The sequence below is a fragment of the Salvelinus namaycush genome, chromosome 28 (assembly GCF_016432855.1).
Source record: "Salvelinus namaycush isolate Seneca chromosome 28, SaNama_1.0, whole genome shotgun sequence".
Classification (NCBI taxonomy): domain Eukaryota; kingdom Metazoa; phylum Chordata; class Actinopteri; order Salmoniformes; family Salmonidae; genus Salvelinus; species Salvelinus namaycush.
The window spans coordinates 25,814,157-25,834,126 of NC_052334.1; the positions used below are offsets into that span (position 1 = coordinate 25,814,157).

Here is a 19,970-nt window from a genome sequence, read left to right on the forward strand (position 1 = left end):
ATCCCAGTAATCAGGGCTAGGAGGGGCTGTGGGGGGCTGTGGGGGCCCTCCCCGTTTGGAGGCTACTGACATATGACACAGGAGGTCCACAGCAGGGGTAATTTGTTTAACTGGACCCGGCAGCGACAGACGCACAACCCCTACAACTCCTTCTTCCTCCGCTGATATTTTTTGTGCACGTTTCAACAAAACTCTGAACAAAATGGAACAAAATTCTGGTGATTCCCTCCAGTAAAGAAAAACAGTTTGTAGTATTTTTAACTCCTTTTGGGTCCAGGGTTGGATATTCCCTTGCAGCAGTGTTCTAGAAACTTCTAACTGCCTATGGAAAAGCCATAGCAGAAAGGTTCAACACTCGTATTTTTCTTTTAGACTCAAACAGAAAAGATAAATGAATAATGATTTGAAACAAAGTATTTTTATTTTATTTTCTCCTCACATTTCAGGATACAGATCCATAGAAATTAGAAAAGGATGGTGTTTGAATGATTTTGTCTGAGATTAATGTTACAGCTCTGTGTCTCTGACCTAGGCAGACTAACGTCCATCTGGGACTGCTGTGCACAGGGGACATCAAAAGGAGGAGGAAGACCACTGCTGTCTCTGTCACCACAACATCAGGTACCTGTCGCCATGACTACTGCACCTTTGACCTGTTTAACATTCACCTAACCTCTCATCGGGGCGCTTACTTTATTACACATCCTGCTGACAATACAGTAATTAATCCCCAAGACCACTTTCAGGTTAACAGAGTATATGTCCTTTTTAAAACAACAGACCAAAATATTGTGCTACTACCCAACAAAAATGTACAATGCCTGTCACATTTATATTCAAATAAATGTTTAATATATATATTTTTTTACTTTTACTTTAGATTAGCCTTTATAACCACCAATATAGGATGCATGTGAATCACATCCATTAATATAGGAATATAGGATACATGTGAATTCTTGAGTTTCTTACAAATATTGTCTCCAGTATTTGTGAGACAGCAACATATTTACTGTTTATTAGCTGAGGGAAGAGTTCAGTCTTGACTAGTGTGTGCTGTTTTGTTGGTAGAACAGGGCTCTGTGGGCCTCCTGTCTGTCCTCCCATGTGAAAGTGGTCTGACTGAGTCTGAGGGAACCGTGATGGGAAGCAGACCGTATTGGAGGTGGCACCCTGCAGCAGCCCCCTTGTCCGTTTGGGCTCGTAGAGCTGCCTTTTTTCATTAGACTGATGGCTCCGGGCCTGGCGTCTTTACCGGATTGAAATTTGAATTGGTTTGTCCACCTCTTCTCCAAAGTCCCCTCTTCCTGCTCCGCTCATGCAGCCGCTGTTTGTCATTTAAATAACAAATGCCGGTGGTTTCCTGATTTAGTGAGGGGCGCTGGCCTTTGATGTATATTGATATTGCCGCACAGTGCACTGTACCGGGGTCCATCATTCATTTGGATAAAAGAGGTGGAATTTAAAACCAGCCAATGCTTTACTGGGATACAGATTGCATCCATTTATTGCACTGAGTGATGGAACGGCCAACGACTCCGTCCTTCACCTCTCCAGCGCTCAGCCACTTCCCATAAAACTAAAAAAAGATTCAAAAAGATTCACCCCTGGCCTTTAAAGACCCCTCATATTCTCCATGTTATTCACCATGTAGAGGCAGGCATGGGGATCCCTCAACATCCCCCCCCAGGAGAGATATTCAGTTAACATCACAACCAGCTGCTGGAGCTGAAACATGGGGTTTATGTTCAACAGAAGAAAATATTGTAAACATAAAAGCCAAATCAAATCATCAAAGGATACATTTCCCACTCAATATAAATAAGTAGACTAGGTGCAAACAGGCAACTCGATCCGGAATGAAAAACGGATTGCTCGTTCTCAATAAATAATAACTATTATTAAGAGGCAGATTTTTTAAAGCTCTTAATAGGCCTAATGAAAGTTATTAACATATTCACAACCTTTTTGAAGTTTAATGCTTAAGTTTACAGTATTTTCCTCCTCTCCCCATGTCCCTGTACCAAGTTGTTTTTCCTGGTTCTGGAGTCTGATGCCCCCTTACCAGAGTGATTTATCATGCAGGGAATGGTCATCCAATGGCAGTTTCTGCGGCTCCTACTGCTCTGTATAAATCTTTACTTTGGCGCCCTGCTACAGTATTCCATGCCTCTACTTGGTCATACCACAGAAGCCAGGAGATACACATCGGCTCCTAAATGATTTAGCAGTTTATTTGTAGAAATAGTCATAGATATTCTCATTATAGCTGGAATGAACTATTCTTCATACACATTTATTTTCTTTCATAGTTTATCATTCAAATGCGTTTTTTCCCTTGAATTTGCAAGAATTCCTTTAGACATACATGTGTAGTTTGTCGGTCTTTTTCCCCCCAGTGTAGAAGAGTTTGGGAAGTGAGTTTCTTGTATTGTGGTTGATTTTAAACTCTGTAATAAGTAGTGAACATGGCCTGTAGCTGGAGGTGTCTCCCAGGGTTCCTAAGGGTATTGCTGAGATGGTACCCAGCTGTTGCTGTGTCCTCCATCTTTACACGCTTAGCACTTACCAGCTCAAGTGTTGAAGCTGGCTGTGAAAGAACTTGTCAACCCAGGTATCTGTTTGTATAGGACGACCACTCCACTTGTCAGGCTCAAATTGGCCATTCAGTACACTTCTCACTACCATCAATCCAACAATAGAAGAAGACCACATCCTTCCAACAAAAACTGAACGGAAAATGCAAATACCTGGTTTCAATGTGTGACCAAAGACATCACAGGGAGTAGTTTGCTTAGGATCCGTTCTACAGAACGTAAAAAAGTGTCATTTTCACATTATGTAGACAGACACTGGCCCTTTAAGCTGCATACTGTGTTCAGATCTCAACCTCAATTCTAGATTTAAGAAAGCGGATCATTGCGGGGGAGATTTATTGACGTTTTACTACATACATTTTGAAAAAGAAAATTAAGAAAAGGTTTCAATGTACACTATTCCAAGAAATATACCTATGTTGGGCACGTTTCATTTGGTTAATCTACATTCAGAGTAAAAGAGAATTCATTGTATGCATTGGCAGGGATAAATCAGTAAGTATAAAGGTCCTGATGGATTTTAATACCCTCTGCTTGTTTCACATGCCGACTAATTAATTATTCAAATTTCCCCCTCCCCCACTGTATTGCACAGTGCCCTTCATTTGAAATGAGGGACGAGGGCTGATAATAAGCACTAACTCACACACTCATACAGTGCACTTTTTTAAAGAAGCTAGTACATGTATCCTGACTGTGTACGTCGCAGTTTGATTTGAAGTTGTATTGTTTTCTATCCATTTTACATCTGTGTAAATGATTGGTTTACTCAAACCATTTATTACATAATTTGCCGGCAACCAACATTTGTGTATATCACCCTCCTTCAACCTTGGCAGCTGCTTGGCATGTAACTTAGCAACTTTACATTCTATCATGGGACCCAAGTGGATGCCCATGGTGGGTTCAACCCCCAACCTCCTTGTGTGGCGCCCACCTCCCTGCCTCTCCATCTCTGTGTGTCTCCTTGGTGGAGCCGGAGCAGGGCTGTTGTGTGACAGATCACCTGCGTCTGAGACCCTGCATGTTCCTGCCCGACGGTCCGGCCCCCTCTCATTAATGCCCAGGTTGGTGCGACGGCCGTATGGCAGCACAAGACAAATAACGCCACCACTCAGCCATCACTTCTGCTGACAGAAATGCAGCCCAGCGCACTATTTCGCCCTCTACCGCTCCACTCTGCTCCCCTCAGTTACCCTGTCGTGTCCTTCAAAAACCCACCTGCCCCTGCCACTAGCACCGCTCTACCAATGTTTCAGGGTAGAGTCGCTGGCTGCTGTGTGGGGGTGAATATGCATGAGTCCTCACAGTTTGGTTACAGGTGTTTTGGTGGGGGACTTGATTTTCCTGTTGCTTCACATGTATCACAGAAAACAAAATGTGATCATATGGATGATTGTTTTCTTCATTGAGCTGCCGTCCTTTACTGGTTCTACTATGTTCAGTTCTGCATTACAGGACCACACTGCACTATTACAGAGTAGCTGGTTTGAACAGTCTGGTGCTAGTAGTGTTTAAGTGTTCCAGCCCTCTTCTGAGGGATTTGATTTGAATGTCCTCCTGTGGTCCAGTGAAATGGATGGAGCCTGGAGTGTATGGGAGAAACGCACAAAGGCTAATGATTAAAGGACCATTCAGTGCTGTTCATTTAACTGTGGGAATCAGCAGACCCATTACTGTCAATGTGTAATTAGCTGATTAATAAACAGGGGAGGGGAGGGGAGGGAATGGCTCCAGGAAGTGCTGTAATGATTGTTTTTGAACAGCCTCACATGAGAGGTTGTTAAGATGCCAAGATGGTTCCATTCACTCCACCCATTATTGCACAAAACAAATGCATGTAATTCTCACATTGACTCAAAATCTTTGCTTTGTATCATTTTTATTGACCACCACATTATCTCAGTTGAATGTGTCATATTAGATGTTATCTAGGTAACATATTTCACAGTGTATATTTCAGGGGGACTGAGACATTTATTCATGGAAAGTCACTGATTTGTTTTTATTAATGAAACAAACAATACTGGGAAAAAAATATTGATGAAATATCACTACTGATAAAAGTTACAATTAAATACTATTGTATTCCACATGATCAATCTTTCAGTGGATACACTGTCATCTGTTCCCAAGGCATTATCAAATAAGAAAAAAAAACGGAATTTGTATTCATAACTTTGACCGTGTTTAACCTGAGATGTCCAAGTGTTTGGGCTCAACCACAGCAACAGTTAGTCATCATTCCCTCCAGAAATATTAATCAATTATCAAGCCCGCCGGATGAGTTTGGGGAAGAAGTCATCTGGAAAGAGGCACAAGCAGATATAATGGGAAAGAGCAAAAGCACATGCCAGTGAATGCTGTAATGCCTAATCCTTTGAGACAACCCAGAGCCACAATGTCACTTCTAGTTCCTGTGTCCTCTGCTCCTACTCTGCCTCACAAAAAGTCTGTGTGACTGGAGAGACCAACACAGATTGATTTATTAACGAAAAGTAGGAAAGGAGAGCAGATATTAGAAAGTGCAATTGTTTTAGAGTTCTTTTTACTTCAGTGTAAATTGGCTCGAAGTGTTTCAGGTATTTCCCCTCCCTCCAACTCTTTGAGCCTATTGAGACAGAATGGCTAAAAAAGTGAGGAGGATGAAGATGGTGAGAATGAAGTTGTTTTGAGTCAAGATTTTCAGTAAAATGGTACTACATAACAGCCACACAATGTCTCACTGAAGTAGATCATGTTCAAAGGGAGAGTTTTAGCCATAGGAGAATCAGATTGCCCTTCTAACAACCGTGGCCACTAGGCATATGAGGCCAAATAGGATTGAGATCGCTTGAACAATACATAATTAACTATTAGGCCATATGATAACTGTAGATTTATAGTGATAATGCATTAATGTAGATAAAATGAAGAGCCGTCTTTGAGTTCTAAAATCAAAAGACAAGTTAACATTTATTTGTGTGTCCTTCTACTCTACAGCATGCATCCCCTTCCATAAAGATGATCTGGGAGAGGACACCTCCACCTCCTCCACCTCTCTGAGTATGGAGTCTGCAGGCCCTGGGCCCTCCACGTCTGACAAGCAGGACTTCATCAAGCCTGGGACTTTATTCAGACCTAGCCCCCAGAGGGAGAAGGAGCAGGACTGAGGGGGAGGGAGGGAGGGGGAGAGAGCGAGAGAAAGGGAGAGCACGCCATTGCTCTCTGAATCAGCATTGTGCTGCTGGATCAAGTCTTTCCATCTAGCATTTAAAGGATGAATAATGTTAATGCAATCAAGCCCAGTTAATCACTCCGTAGCCAGCCATTTCCTTGAAGAGCCTCCTCGTCTTGCTACTCCAGACTGCAGCATCAGCCAGGCACCTCCTCCTGTCTCTACAATACACAGTCTGCAGGCCACCTGGCCATTACTCAGGCCCAACAATTATGTCTTCTTTGAGTTGCCTGGCATTTGTCAGCAGGGACACTGAAATGATGGTCAGGGAGGGTTGAGTGGTTGGGGGTCTGCTCTGCTGAAAGCCTGGGAGAAGTGGGACCAACAGGTCTGCTCTGCAGCGTATGTAGCAGCTGACAGATAGGAGAGCATCAGAATGTTCTGCTACCTCATGCTGGTACAAGGTTCAGAGAGGTGACCACCGAGAGAGAGCGGCACAAAGAACAGGTCTCCTATTAGCATGGATTTGAAAAGCAACACTGGCTACAACGTCTCTCATTAGCACAACAGAGATGGGCTGTGGCTGCGCTCCTCGGAGGGGCCTCTTTGTTCTCTTCAGCTCACCTTCCTTATTCAAATTTCATAACACATTCAAGTTCAAGGCAAGTCGCACAATCCGTTTTCAAAACCCAGTTTTTTTTGTGGAAAGCGGTTGTTTTGTGACTGACTGGGCTAATGTTGAGAGTGTTGAAAGTCAGGTGGAGAGGGATGGGGGAGCAGGAAAGGAGGGTAAATAACAGTAATCTCCACCGTGTTTTAAGTGACACAAAGAGGAACCCTGGTGTCTCTAGCTAGCTGTGAGGCTGGGCTGTGACTGTGCCCTGACATTACCTGGCATTCCCTGGCCGCCCGCCCGCAGCAGATAAATGGGCAGTGCCAGGGGCACAGAGAGATCAGTGTGGTAGCATCATGATAGCATACACTCACCTTCCAGTACAGGGCTCAGGAGTCCCTGCATTAGAGAGCAGAGGGTTTACTCCTGGATGCCAGTGAGATCAGTGATAATGAATAACTGTAAGAGAATGAAAGGACAGCTTTCCCTACTGACACTCCGCTCCCTCAGTGGTTTTATATCACACGGCCCAGTCACATGAGCCCAGTCACACTCACTCTAACCAACATTGTGCACGCTTTTCAGAGATGAGACAAGGTAGTTAGTTATGTGGAACAATTTATTTTTATGCAAAGGAATCAAGTGATACATTGATTTATCAGTGGTATGATTTAGGAAACCGAGGGGTGTTTCATCACAGAGGACCCGCTCTTTATTAACTATATTCAACTAGATAACTATGTCACTAATGCAGTATGATTATAATCTTGGATCATTTTCATTGGTCATTGTGCACAGTAAATACATAGCTATTTTTCAACGCTTTAGAAACAATATTTAATCAATATTAGGTGCAGATAACACTTCTGTGGAATAGTCACAGTTTTATAAATTAGTGTGAGATATAGATCTGCAGTGATCCTTTTGAGAAGGCTTTATGTGATCATGTCGGCACTAGCTGACGGTTTATAAATGCTGTGTGTGTATACTCATCTAAATGGATGCCTCTCCCAAGACATCCTGCTACAGGAATCTGTCAGTCTGCAGACAGACAGAAGTAACCTCCATCCTCAGACCGCCAGCTCCATCCTGAAGAGAACACACCAGTGGGTATCTGGACACAAGAGAGGCTACTCAGCTTCTCAAGGAACCACAGCACTGTTGGATAACAATATTACATATCATACAAAAATATGCTAATGTTAAAGGATATTGTGAGTCAGAGCTTTTGCTAGATCAGCTCTGTTTTAACAAGTGCTTGGTCTTTCCTGGAGAGGTCCCTTTCCCTAATGCCTTATCCGTCACTCTGTGTTTTGGTGCCAAAGGAATTGACAGATAGGAAGGAATGTTCAGATCAAGTTTCGTCAATTGCAGGGGGAATGCCTTACCTGGCTTCCTCCATAGTAATTCGTGTTCACCATGATGTGATGTCTCAGCCAGCCCCTCTCCAAAATTATTTTCCAATGGCCATGCAGACAGGAAGTGGGGAGAGAGAGCGTTACGTGCACCCAGTCAATTGCCCTGTTACAGTTAAGGAATCCAGCGGGCTGGTACCACTCATATTTCATCCTGGGTAAAGATTACCTGTCAGGCCCACGGGAGATGTATTGATCTGTTTTCCTTTTTCCGGCAGCAATCACCTGACAAAGGCACCTAGGAGGCGAGTGAATGAGTGATGCCCAGTCCGTCTCCTCCAGTGGGAGGCTTCCAGGCCGTGTCCACTGAACAGTGGATGGGACGGGTTGGGGGGATGAGGAGAGATAATGTAGTCATAAACTCTGCATGAACCTACTCTCTGAACAAGCAGGGAAGGCTCATTCCTTCATCCCTGTAGGTCAGAGGTCATTTGTGAACTCGCTGTTTGGGCCGCTTTTTTATTTAAAGATTTTTTTAGTTATGAATTGTATGTGTAGATGGTTGATGGCAGAAACACAGATACAGCATGTGTTGATTGCTAACACATCTGTGGTATCTGGTTACTGCAGTTCAGTCCCTGCTGACAAATGTAGATGTTGTGGGTCACAATGGTTGGCTCTGGTGAAATAACCTATGTCAATGACATCAGTGGTCCAGTCAGTCAATAGGAAGTGTTCTATTCAGAGGTAATCTGTTAAAGAAAACAACTGTATATTTTGTTTCTGTATGTCTGGGCGCTCTTATCCATAAGTTCCAAGCACTCTGTTCACAGGATCTCCTGACTTTGTGATGATGGTACTGCACTATCAAGGGTCAATACTATTGTACATTATCCGTCCTGTATTTCTTGGCTGCTTGAATAGACTGATATTTTTTGCATGGATTGTCACAATGTTGATATACTCTATGAAACCTTAAACATAAACATAATGTTCATTACATTGCACACATTGTATGCTTTAAAAGACGAAAGGTCCATCAATAGATATAGATCCTGGTATATAGATATGCATTTATTATGGCATCTTCATGACTTCTATGCTAAGTGCTAGATATACCGTGATAGACAGAATGACGAAACTGTCTTGATTATATTTGTAGTTTTATTACAAGGATTTTAAACTATTGTCGTAGGCAGCTATCCCATATGACAAATAGCACTAATAGCATCTTATCTTGTAAGCTGTTATGTTTATATTTTCGTAATTGCTTTGCAAATGATCTAAGGAGGATTATTTTTATTCTGTCCTTAGAAAGCCTGCACTGTGTGTTTGTCGTTCTGTTGATGTCAGAAATACATTACAGTATTTATGTAGTTGATAGATAAACCTAATATTGTATACAGTATTTATGCCCAACTTTCCATACCATGACTCATTTAATGTTAAATTAACATTAGGAAAGTTAAACAAATTAGTACATTATGAATCATTAATCATATACCCATGTGTATTTTTATCACTGTGTGTCTTCAATACTCAATGTCCATGCCTTTCAAATATATTTATCCCAAAGGCTGTAACTGAGTGTGTTCAATACATGCATTTTAATGTTTGGGATCTGGGATGATGTCTCTGGGAATTCATTTTCACCTGAAGCAAAATGACTCACTTGGTTCTGAAAAACATATTTGGACACTTTTCTGTCCTTATTATTGATCTCTGACATGTTTGTCACAACAGGAAGCACTTACTATTTGTAAACCCCCCAGTCTGCCCATCGCTCTAGTCACTGTTAATTGAACAGTGGCTCCTAGATTGCTGTGACAGAGGAAAAACTCTGTAGGATTGTTGTGGAGCTTATCGATACTGTAGGTCCCCCGCTGTTAGTTAATCTTGTCTGGATGGTGAAGGAGTCGCAGCAGCCACTTTGCCATGTGTTGAGAGTCGAGCAATTCTCTCTGCTGCTCACCAGTGGTCCAGTGTTACAAATCACATCATCAGCTGTCTGAGCACCCACAGCCACCTCTTCTCCAGCAGATTCATGGCCAAATGGAGGAAAAATCAATGGTTTCCTCTCCTGCTCTGTCATGTTTAGGAGTTTGATGTTTTCCCTATCCTGCTTTCTCCTCCCTGCTCTCGGAGTGAAAGTAGTGTTTGAACACACTGACAGTGACTAAGTAGATTCTCTCCGTTCTCCCAACCCAGCTAACAATTCTAGGGAGAGAGAATGTTTTTGTAGTCTTACCCGTAATGTTCCCCTAATGTTTGAGTGTTCAGTGTTCCATTAGTGGAACATTCTATCTATGTTAGTAAAAATCTTCTGAGAGCCTTTTAAGCATGTTTTGGTGTTTAAAGTTAGGAAAACATTTTCTTAATGTCAAGCTGAACTTATCTAGAACGTGGTTACAATGTTCTCAAAATATACAACATAAATGTTCGAAACACATTTCATGAGAAAGTTGTAAGAACCTTCCTGTGTCCAGTTTTCTGTGGGTTAGGAGAATATTCAGATGCATCAAACACACACCGAACAGGGTTGCCATGTTCTCAGAATGCAAGATATTAATGTTTTAGATGATATTAATGGTCGATATTAATGTTTCATGGGAACATTCCCAGAACATTTCTGTGTATCAGTTATTAAGGGCGCCTGATGGTCCCAAAGAAACGCCCCCCCCCCTCCCAAAATTAAAAAAAATAATGTTACGCCTTGTTACTGATGCCAAGCCCATCAAGGCCCTGATTGGTGAACCACGGGTCCATTCACAGCTCTTTTTGTCTGTTGGCAAGGTTAGCACACAAAGTGCTTTTAACATAGTGTTTTCAATGTACATATTTGGCATAATTTTACTATTCTCTCATCATTGATTTAATAATTTACTTATACACTGCTCAAAAAAATAAAGGGAACACTTAAACAACACAATGTAACTCCAAGTCAATCACACTTCTGTGAAATCAAACTGTCCACTTAGGAAGCAACACTGATTGACAATAAATTTCACATGCTGTTGTGCAAATGGAATAGACAAAAGGTGGAAATTATAGGCAATTAGCAAGACACCCCCAATAAAGGAGTGATTCTGCAGGTGGTGACCACAGACCACTTCTCAGTTCCTATGCTTCCTGGCTGATGTTTTGGTCACTTTTGAATGCTGGCGGTGCTCTCACTCTAGTGGTAGCATGAGACGGAGTCTACAACCCACACAAGTGGCTCAGGTAGTGCAGCTCATCCAGGATGGCACATCAATGCGAGCTGTGGCAAGAAGGTTTGCTGTGTCTGTCAGCGTAGTGTCCAGAGCATGGAGGCGCTACCAGGAGACAGGCCAGTACATCAGGAGACGTGGAGGAGGCCGTAGGAGGGCAACAACCCAGCAGCAGGACCGCTACCTCCGCCTTTGTGCAAGGAGGAGCACTGCCAGAGCCCTGCAAAATGACCTCCAGCAGGCCACAAATGTGCATGTGTCAGCATATGGTCTCACAAGGGCTCTGAGGATCTCATCTCGGTACCTAATGGCAGTCAGGCTACCTCTGGCGAGCACATGGAGGGCTGTGCAGCCCCACAAAGAAATGCCACCCCACACCATGACTGACCCACCGCCAAACCGGTCATGCTGGAGGATGTTGCAGGCAGCAGAACGTTCTCCACGGCGTCTCCAGACTCTGTCACGTCTGTCACATGTGCGTGTGAACCTGCTTTCATCTGTGAAGAGCACAGGGCGCCAGTGGCGAATTTGCCAATCTTGGTGTTCTCTGGCAAATGCCAAACGTCCTGCACGGTGTTGGGGGATAAGCACAACCCCCACCTGTGGACGTCGGGCCCTCATACCACCCCCATGGAGTCTGTTTCTGACCGTTTGAGCAGACACATGCACATTTGTGGCCTGCTGGAGGTCATTTTGCAGGGCTCTGGCAGTGCTCCTCCTTGCACAAAGGCGGAGGTAGCGGTCCTGCTGCTGGGTTGTTGCCCTCCTACGGCCTCCTCCACGTCTCCTGATGTACTGGCCTGTCTCCTGGTAGCGCCTCCATGCTCTGGACACTACGCTGACAGACACAGCAAACCTTCTTGCCACAGCTTGCATTGATGTGCCATCCTGGATGAGCTGCACTACCTGAGCCACTTGTGTGGGTTGTAGACTCCGTCTCATGCTACCACTAGAGTGAGAGCACCGCCAGCATTCAAAAGTGACCAAAACATCAGCCAGGAAGCATAGGAACTGAGAAGTGGTCTGTGGTCACCACCTGCAGAATCACTCCTTTATTGGGGGTGTCTTGCTAATTGCCTATAATTTCCACCTTTTGTCTATTCCATTTGCACAACAGCATGTGAAATTTATTGTCAATCAGTGTTGCTTCCTAAGTGGACAGTTTGATTTCACAGAAGTGTGATTGACTTGGAGTTACATTGTGTTGTTTAAGTGTTCCCTTTATTTTTTTGAGCAGTGTATAAAAAAATGTAAGGGCTTTCTGTATAGTTGGTGGGGCATGTTAACCTGATACTTCTGATTCACAATGGTCAATAAAAATAAATGTATAGTGTACTTTTAACAGAGCTGAGATTTACTTCAAAGTGTATGCACCCTATTGCTTACACCTATCAAGTTATTTCAGATCAACATAAGTGCTGATGGATGAGGATTAGGGTTTCTGCTGGACAGGGCCTAACTATCCTGGGCCAATAAGCACATGCCCTAGAGATATCCCTTATTGGCATTTTTTTTTTTTTTTTTATCCCCTTTTCTCCCCAATTTTCGTGGTATCCAATCGCTAGTAATTACTATCTTGTCTCATCGCTACAACTCCCGTACGGGCTCGGGAGAGACGAAGGTCGAAAGCCATGCGTCCTCCGAAGCACAACCCAACCAAGCCGCACTGCTTCTTTAACACAGCGCGCCTCCAACCCGGAAGCCAGCCGCACCAATGTGTCGGAGGAAACACCGTGCACCTGGCCCCCTTGGTTAGCGCGCACTGCGCCCGGCCCGCCACAGGAGTCGCTGGAGCGCGATGAGACAAGGATATCCCTACCGGCCAAACCCACCCTAACCCGGACGACGCTAGCCCAATTGTGCGTCGCCCCACGGACCTCCCGGTCGCGGCCGGCTGCGACAGAGCCTGGGCGCGAACCCAGAGACTCTGGTGGCGCAGTTAGCACTGCGATGCAGTGCCCTAGACCACTGCGCCACCCGGGAGGCCCACCCTACTCACATTCTTAGCAATATACACCGAGTGTACAAAACATTAGGAACACTGTCCTAATATTGAGTTGCACCCCCTTTTGCCCTCAGAACAGCCTCAATTCATCAGGGCATGGTTTTACAAGGTGTCAAGCATTCCACAGGGATTCTCTGTTAAAAGTACACTAAAATATTTGATTGATCATAGTGATTCAGGAGTATCATTAAAACAGGTTAATATGCCCCACTAACATTAGACAACTATACAGAAAGCCCTTCAATTGCTGAAGTAAGTAAATCAAATGAATGATGAGAATAGTCAAATTAACTGATACCTGACACGGGCATGGTGGTGTGGGAGGAAGATCAGAGTAGCATGAACCAAGAGGTTGTGAGTTCAAATCCAAGTTGAGGACATGTTGAATAATAATTACTGTAGAAATGTACTCATGTATGTCAAATATTTAAGTTAAAAGCACCTTGCCAACAGACAAAGAGCTATGAATGGATAAATGATTCACCAATCAGGGCCTTGATTGACTCAGGAACAAGTGTAATGAATTTCTCTTCGGACACATAAATGTTCCCATTAATTTATATATTATGTTCTGAGAACATGGCACCCATGTTCACACTGAGTGTACAAAACATTAGGAACACCTGCTCTTTCCATGACATAGTCTGACCAGGTGAAAGCTATGATCCCTTATTGATGTCACTTGTTAAATCCACTTCAATCAGTGTGCATCAGGTGTTCCCAAACTGGGGTACTGCCATCAGGGGTATACCAAATAAAAATGTGATTCACATTAAAAAAAAAAAATTATGATAATAATTTTCTTCACATTTTCAAACAGTACATTTATATTTTCCAACGGGGCTATACATTTGGGTGAGGTTTTTTTCTCGCCTGAGTAGCCTCGTTTCACTGGCAAAAATAAAATTGAACCATCTAGTGTTCAGCGAAATAACAGCATAATGTCAAATACAGGTAGCCTCGTCAAATAATTAACATCCAATTACATTAACCATTACTCTCTCGAGGGAAACCTTCACTCTTGCGCAGGCATTTAGAAACGCAAAATGACCATTTTTAAAATAAGCCACGGGAGTTTTTTTTATGAGAATAAAGACGCCTTTCGAGTAGTAAGACATGTATAAAAGCAACAGATACCATTAATAAGAAGGGGCTAGAAGCGTCTTATATGGTGAGCTACCGAGTGGCTAGGACAGGCAAGCCCCATACTATTGTGGAGGACTTAATTCTTCTTCCTGTTGCTGCGGATATGGCTGGGACAATGTTGGGGGAAAAGGCCCCCAAAGAATATACAGACAATGTCTTCATCAAATAACACTGTTTCACGACGCATCAGTGAAATGGCAGGAGATGTTTTGAAACAATTACTACTTTGCATACAAGCCAGTGAATTATATGCATTACAGCTGGATGAGTCAACAGATGTGGCGGGCCTGGCACAGCTCCTGGTATATGTCTGTTATGTTTATGGGGGGGGTCAATTAAGGAAGACATCCTCTTCTAAAAACCAGGACAACATGAGAGGATATTTTTAAAGTACTGGACAGCTTTGTGACATCAAATGGACTTTGGTGGTCAAGATGTGTTGGTATCTGTACAGATGGCGCAAAAGCCATGACAGGGAGACATAGTGGAGTGGTAACGCGCGTGCAAGCAGTTGCTCCCGACACCACTTGGGTACACTGCAGCATCCACCGAGAGGCTCTTGCTGCCAAGGGAATGCCTGACGGCTGGAAATATGATTTTGACACTACAGTGAAAATGGTTAGCTTTGTTAAAGAAATGCCCCTGAACTCTCGTGTATTTTCTGTATTATGCAATGATATGGACAGAGACCATGTAACGCTTTTACAACATACAGAGGAATTGAGAGACAAGCTTAAAGTTTTCTTTACTGACCATCATTTTTACTTGTCTGACCGCTTGCATGATGACGAGTTTCTCACAAGACTGACCTATCTGGGTGATGTTTTTTATCGCCTGAATGATCTGAATCTAGGATTACAGGGACTCTCCGCAACTATATTAAATGTGCGGGACAAAATTGAGGCTATGATTAAGAAGTTGGAGCTCTTTTCTGTCTGCATTAACAAGGACAACACACAGGTCTTTCCATCATTGTATGATTTTTTTTGTGTGCAAATGAACTCAAGCTTAAGGACAATGTCAGTTGTGACATAGTGAAGCACCTGGAGGCAGGGCATGAAAGGGATAACAAATACAGATGTTTGTGTCGTCCGTTTTGGGAAAGTACCTGCGTAATTGCGCACCCAGCTATTTTTTCATTACGTCCGGATGAAAAGCGTGCCCAGAGTAAACTGCCTGCTACTCATGCCCAGATGCTAGGATATGCATATTATGGGTGCGCAATTACCTAGGTACTTTCCCAAAACGGACGACACAAACATCTGGATTCGTTATCCCTTTCATGCCCTGCCTCCAGTCCACTTACCGATATCTGAACAAGAGAGCCTCATCGAAATTGCAACAAGTGGTAATTTAATCAGAAGTCACTGCCAGATTTCTGGATAGGGTTGCGCTCAGAGTATCCTGCCTTGGCAAATCGCGCTGTTAAGACACTGATGTCCTTTGCAACCACGTACCTATGTGAGAGTGCATTCTCGGCCCTCACTAGCATGAAAACCAAATACAGGCACACACTGTGTGAGGAAAATTATTTAAGACTGAGTCTCTCTCCAATATAACCCAAAATTGCACAGCTATGTGCATCCTTTCAAGCACACCCTTCTCATTAACCTGGCAGCTTCATTAAATAGTACCCGCAAAACCTTCACATCAACAGTGAAGAGGGAACTCCGGGATGCTGGCCTCCTAGGCAGAGTTGCAAACAAAAAGCTATATCTCAGACTGGCCAATAAAAATAAAAGACTAAGATGGGCAAAAGAACACAGACACTGGACAGAGGAACTCTGCCTAGAAGGCCAGCATCCCGGAGTCGCCTCTTCACTGTTGTTGCAGAGACTGGTGTTTTGCGGGTACTATTTAATGAAGCTGCCAGTTGAGGACTTGTGAGGCGTCTGTTTCTCAAACTAGACACTCTAATGTACTTGTCCTCTTGCTCAGTTGTGCACCGGGGCCTCCCACTCCTCTTTCTATTCTGGTTAGGGCCAGTTTGTGCTGTTCTGTGTGAAGGTAGTGGTACACAGCGTTGTACGAGATCTTCAGTTTCTTGGCAATTTCTCACATGGAATAGCCTTCATTTCTCAGAACAAGAATAGACTGACGAGTTTCAGAAGAAAGTTAATTGTTTCTGGCCATTTTGAGCCTGTAATCGAACCCACAAATTCTGATGCTCCAGATACTGAAGAAGGCCAGTTTTATTGTTTCTTTAATCAGTACAACAGTTTTCAGCTGTGCTAACATAATTGCAAAATGATTTTCTAATGATCAATTAGCCTTTTAAAATGATAAACTTGGATTAGCCTACTCAACCCTGTCACGACTTCCGCCGAAGTCGGTCCCTCTCCTTGTTCGGGCGGTGTTTGGCGGTCGACGTCACCGACCTTCTAGCCATCGCTGATCCATTTTTAATTTTCCATTGGTTTTGTCTTGTCTTCCTTCACACCTGGTTCCAATCCCATCAATTACATGTTGTGTATTTAACACTCTGTTTCCCCTCATGTCCTTGTCGGAGATTGTTTGATTGTATGTTATGTGCAAATTATGTGGGTTTTGTACCCACTTTTATTATTTTGTATATTTTGGTTTTTGGAGTTTTGTGAGCACTTATTAAACGACTCCATTTATACCAAGTTCGTTCTCCTGCGCCTGACTTCCCTGCCACCAACACGCACCCCTTACAAATGCGCCATTGGAACACAGGAGTGATGGTTGCTGATAATGGGCCTCTGTATGCCCATGTAGATATTCCATTAAAAATCAGCCGTTTCCAGCTACAATAGTCATTTACAACATTAACAATGTCTACACTGTATTTCTGATCAATTTGATGGACAAAAAATGTACTTTTCTTTCAAAAACAAGGTAATTTCTAAGTGACACCAAACTTTTGAACGGAAGATGGCTAAATAAAGAGCAAAATTATTGATTATTATTATATTATTATTTGTGCCCTGGTCATATAAGAGCTTTTTGTCACTTCCCACGAGCCGGGTTGTGGCAAAAACTCACACTCATTCTTATGTTTAATAAATGTTTTGTATAGTGTGTGTGTGGCAGGCTTATAATGATGGCAAAAAACAACATTTGAGAGTGTGCTGACCCTGGTGCTAGAGGGGGTACGCAGCTGGAGGTTGAACGTTTGAAGGGGTACGGGACTATAAAAAGTTTGTGAACCACTGGTGTAGATGAAGTTGAGGAGACAGGTTAAAGAAGGATTTTAAAGCCTTGAGACATGGATTTGGTATGTGCGCCATTCAGAGGGTGAATGGACACGACAAAAGATTTAAGTGCATTTGAATGGGGTATGGTGGTAGGTGCCAGGCGCACCAGTTTGAGTGTGTCAAGAACTGCAGTGCTGCTGAGTTTTTTACACTCAACAGTGTGTATCAAGAATGGTTCACCACCAAAAGGAAATTCAGCCTACTTGACACAACTGTGGGAAGCATTGGAGTCAACATGGGCCACCATCCCTATGGAATGCTTTCGACACCTTGCAGAGTCCATGCCCCGACGAATTGAGGCTGTTCTGAGGGCAAAAGGGGGTGCAACTCAATATTAGGAAGGTGTTCCTAATGTTTTGTACACTCTGTGTATGTTTGGTGGGACGTTGATGGAATATTATCCTAACCCACAGAACACCTCTTGAACATAAATATCTTATGTTCTGAGAACATGGTAAACACGTTCTGGATAAGTTCAATTTGACGGAATGGGAATGGGAATAGTCTCTTTGAAACATTCCTTGCACATCACAAGAACATTCCTATGAAAATATTAGGTCCCGTGTGGCTCAGTTGGTAGAGCATGGCGCTTGCAACGCCAGGGTTGTGGGTTCAATTCCCACGGGGGGACCAGGATGAATATGTATGAACTTTCCAATTTGTAAGTCGCTCTGGATAAGAGCATCTGCTAAATGACTTAAATGTAAATGTAGTTAATGACCTATGAGACTCTTAAGGGAAAGTTATCTAAAGTTTTGCGAATGTTTGTTGTTAGCTGGGTAATTACCCATTTCTACCCTCTATTTTTTCTATCTCTCCTATTTGTTTGCTGGGTTGCCCTGAAATGGCCATTGGGGGTGGTGTTGGTTCATGAGGGGTATGCCCCAGGGAGCAGGGTGTGTAGGAGGCTGGTAAAGGTTGGTTTAGAGGGGTGGCCAACTGTCATGGCAACTTCCTCTGAGGTGACCCTTTGATTGACTAACATCAGTCAGTTTCCCTGCACTAGGATAGCCACCCACACAGCAGCTGTCTGTAGCTTCCATCAGTCCATCCTTATCTCCATAATACTCCTTTACCTCTTGAACACGGGAGCATTCTACACAGTGGTAGTGTAAAATAAAAAGGGATCAGTGGCATTTTTCACTTTGCGGTTCCCATAATGGAAAATTCTAATATAATACAATACATCAATTGGCCATATTTTTGCTTATAGAGATAGTATTTGAACTGATACATTCCTGCTATGTCTGTGTGTATCTGAGCAGATCCCAGGACATCTGCTGGCCTGCGTGCCTCCATCTCTGTTGTCTTACAACAGCACCATTCCTTTTCATTTCTCCTGGCATTCTAATCAGAGCGTTACGTGCTCCAGCGGGTGAAGTACGCAGAAAGTTGTGTTTTCTGACAGCCAATAAAAACGTTATAATCTCCCCGATTCAAGTGGGCCATTTAAAAAAAAGACTAACTAGCGCTATCACTCAGGCTACCCCCCTTCTCTTTTCCTTTAATGCCCTTTTTTATTTAATATATAGCCCATGAAAAATGAGAGACTCCCGCTTCGGCGTGTAGATATTTTGTTGCTGATGATGCGAGACGAATTTCCATCACAGCTTTGTTTCCACCGGGTGAGCGGATAATCTTTTACAGCACAGGGAGGGAGAACGACGCTCCAATCAATCTCCGGGGCTTATGGCTGCCACATGGTCGCATTACCCAACCAGAACATCGGCTCGCCGTGCACACCACTGGCCCACACAGGGTCAAGAGGCGCCAGGGGAGCGGCCCACTCAGGACCCATCTGGGCTCCTCTGATGGACCTGGCCCCAGAGAGCGTACCTCCCACCCCACCTCATCCTGCAAAACAGCGGCTCACTTCTGTTCCATCACTCCTGTCATTGTTATTATGTCATTTTTCTAACAAGATAGTCACGTCTGAGAGAACAGTAATGTTTTCTTCTTGACAGCCCCTGTGAAACTATGTTTGAACCACAGTCTCAGCTGCTCTTATTGCCATGGCAGAAAGCATAGCAAGTCAGCTCCAGAGGTTTCATCCCACTACGCTCTACGAGTGTGTGTTGCATGTTGTAGAGCAAAAGGTCCCATCTGAGTGGTGGCATCCTGCCCAGTGTGGCCCCCAGAGTGAGGCCCCTGGTGGCCCAATGGTGGCGTGGTGCCTGGCAGGCGTGGAGCAGCGTCTCTCCCCCTGGCCTCACTCCTCTGCACCCCACTGCCCTGCCGCCTGCCTGATTGCCTGCCGCTGCTTTCCACTCCGCCCATGGAGACGCCGCTGCTCTGATTGACAATAATGGGAACTGGCAGAATCGAGTGGAGACAAGAGAGGGGCCCATGTATGAGATTCTCCCCGAGCTCCCAGTCACAGACCAGGGGCTCTGGCACAGCTCACCTGTCATCCCTGCACCTCCCTGGATTAGGGCCTGTGACAGGGGGACCAGGCTTGAGAGAGGCTGTGTACTTGTCATTGTCACTGACAGAATGGAACTGGAGCCTCTCTGGCACACTTACATGTCTTCCTACCAGGCTAGAATCAAGCAGGAGACAAATGTTAGCCTTACAAGCATTTACTAGCTCTACTGTCTACAGTGTCCACTCACTGTGGTGAAAACAATCAAACCTGCAATCATTTCTCCAAAACATTTCCAATAATTTTTT

General features: G+C 43.9%; 1 protein-coding gene across 4 annotated transcripts in view; it reads left to right on the forward strand.

Moving 5' to 3' along the window:
• LOC120023408 (G patch domain-containing protein 2-like) overlaps positions 1-9,347 on the forward strand; it is a 28,088-nt gene extending 18,741 nt beyond the window's left edge. For 3 of the 4 annotated variants that reach the window (XM_038967423.1, XM_038967426.1, XM_038967424.1), the window contains 2 exons: positions 533-621; positions 5,580-9,347. In XM_038967423.1, coding sequence (XP_038823351.1) covers positions 533-621; positions 5,580-5,749 — 259 coding nt within the window. In that variant the 3' untranslated portion in view covers positions 5,750-9,347. The remainder of the gene's footprint in view (positions 1-532; positions 622-5,579) is intronic. The other variant, XM_038967425.1, reaches the window with a different exon arrangement.
• Positions 9,348-19,970: the final 10,623 nt, after the last annotated feature.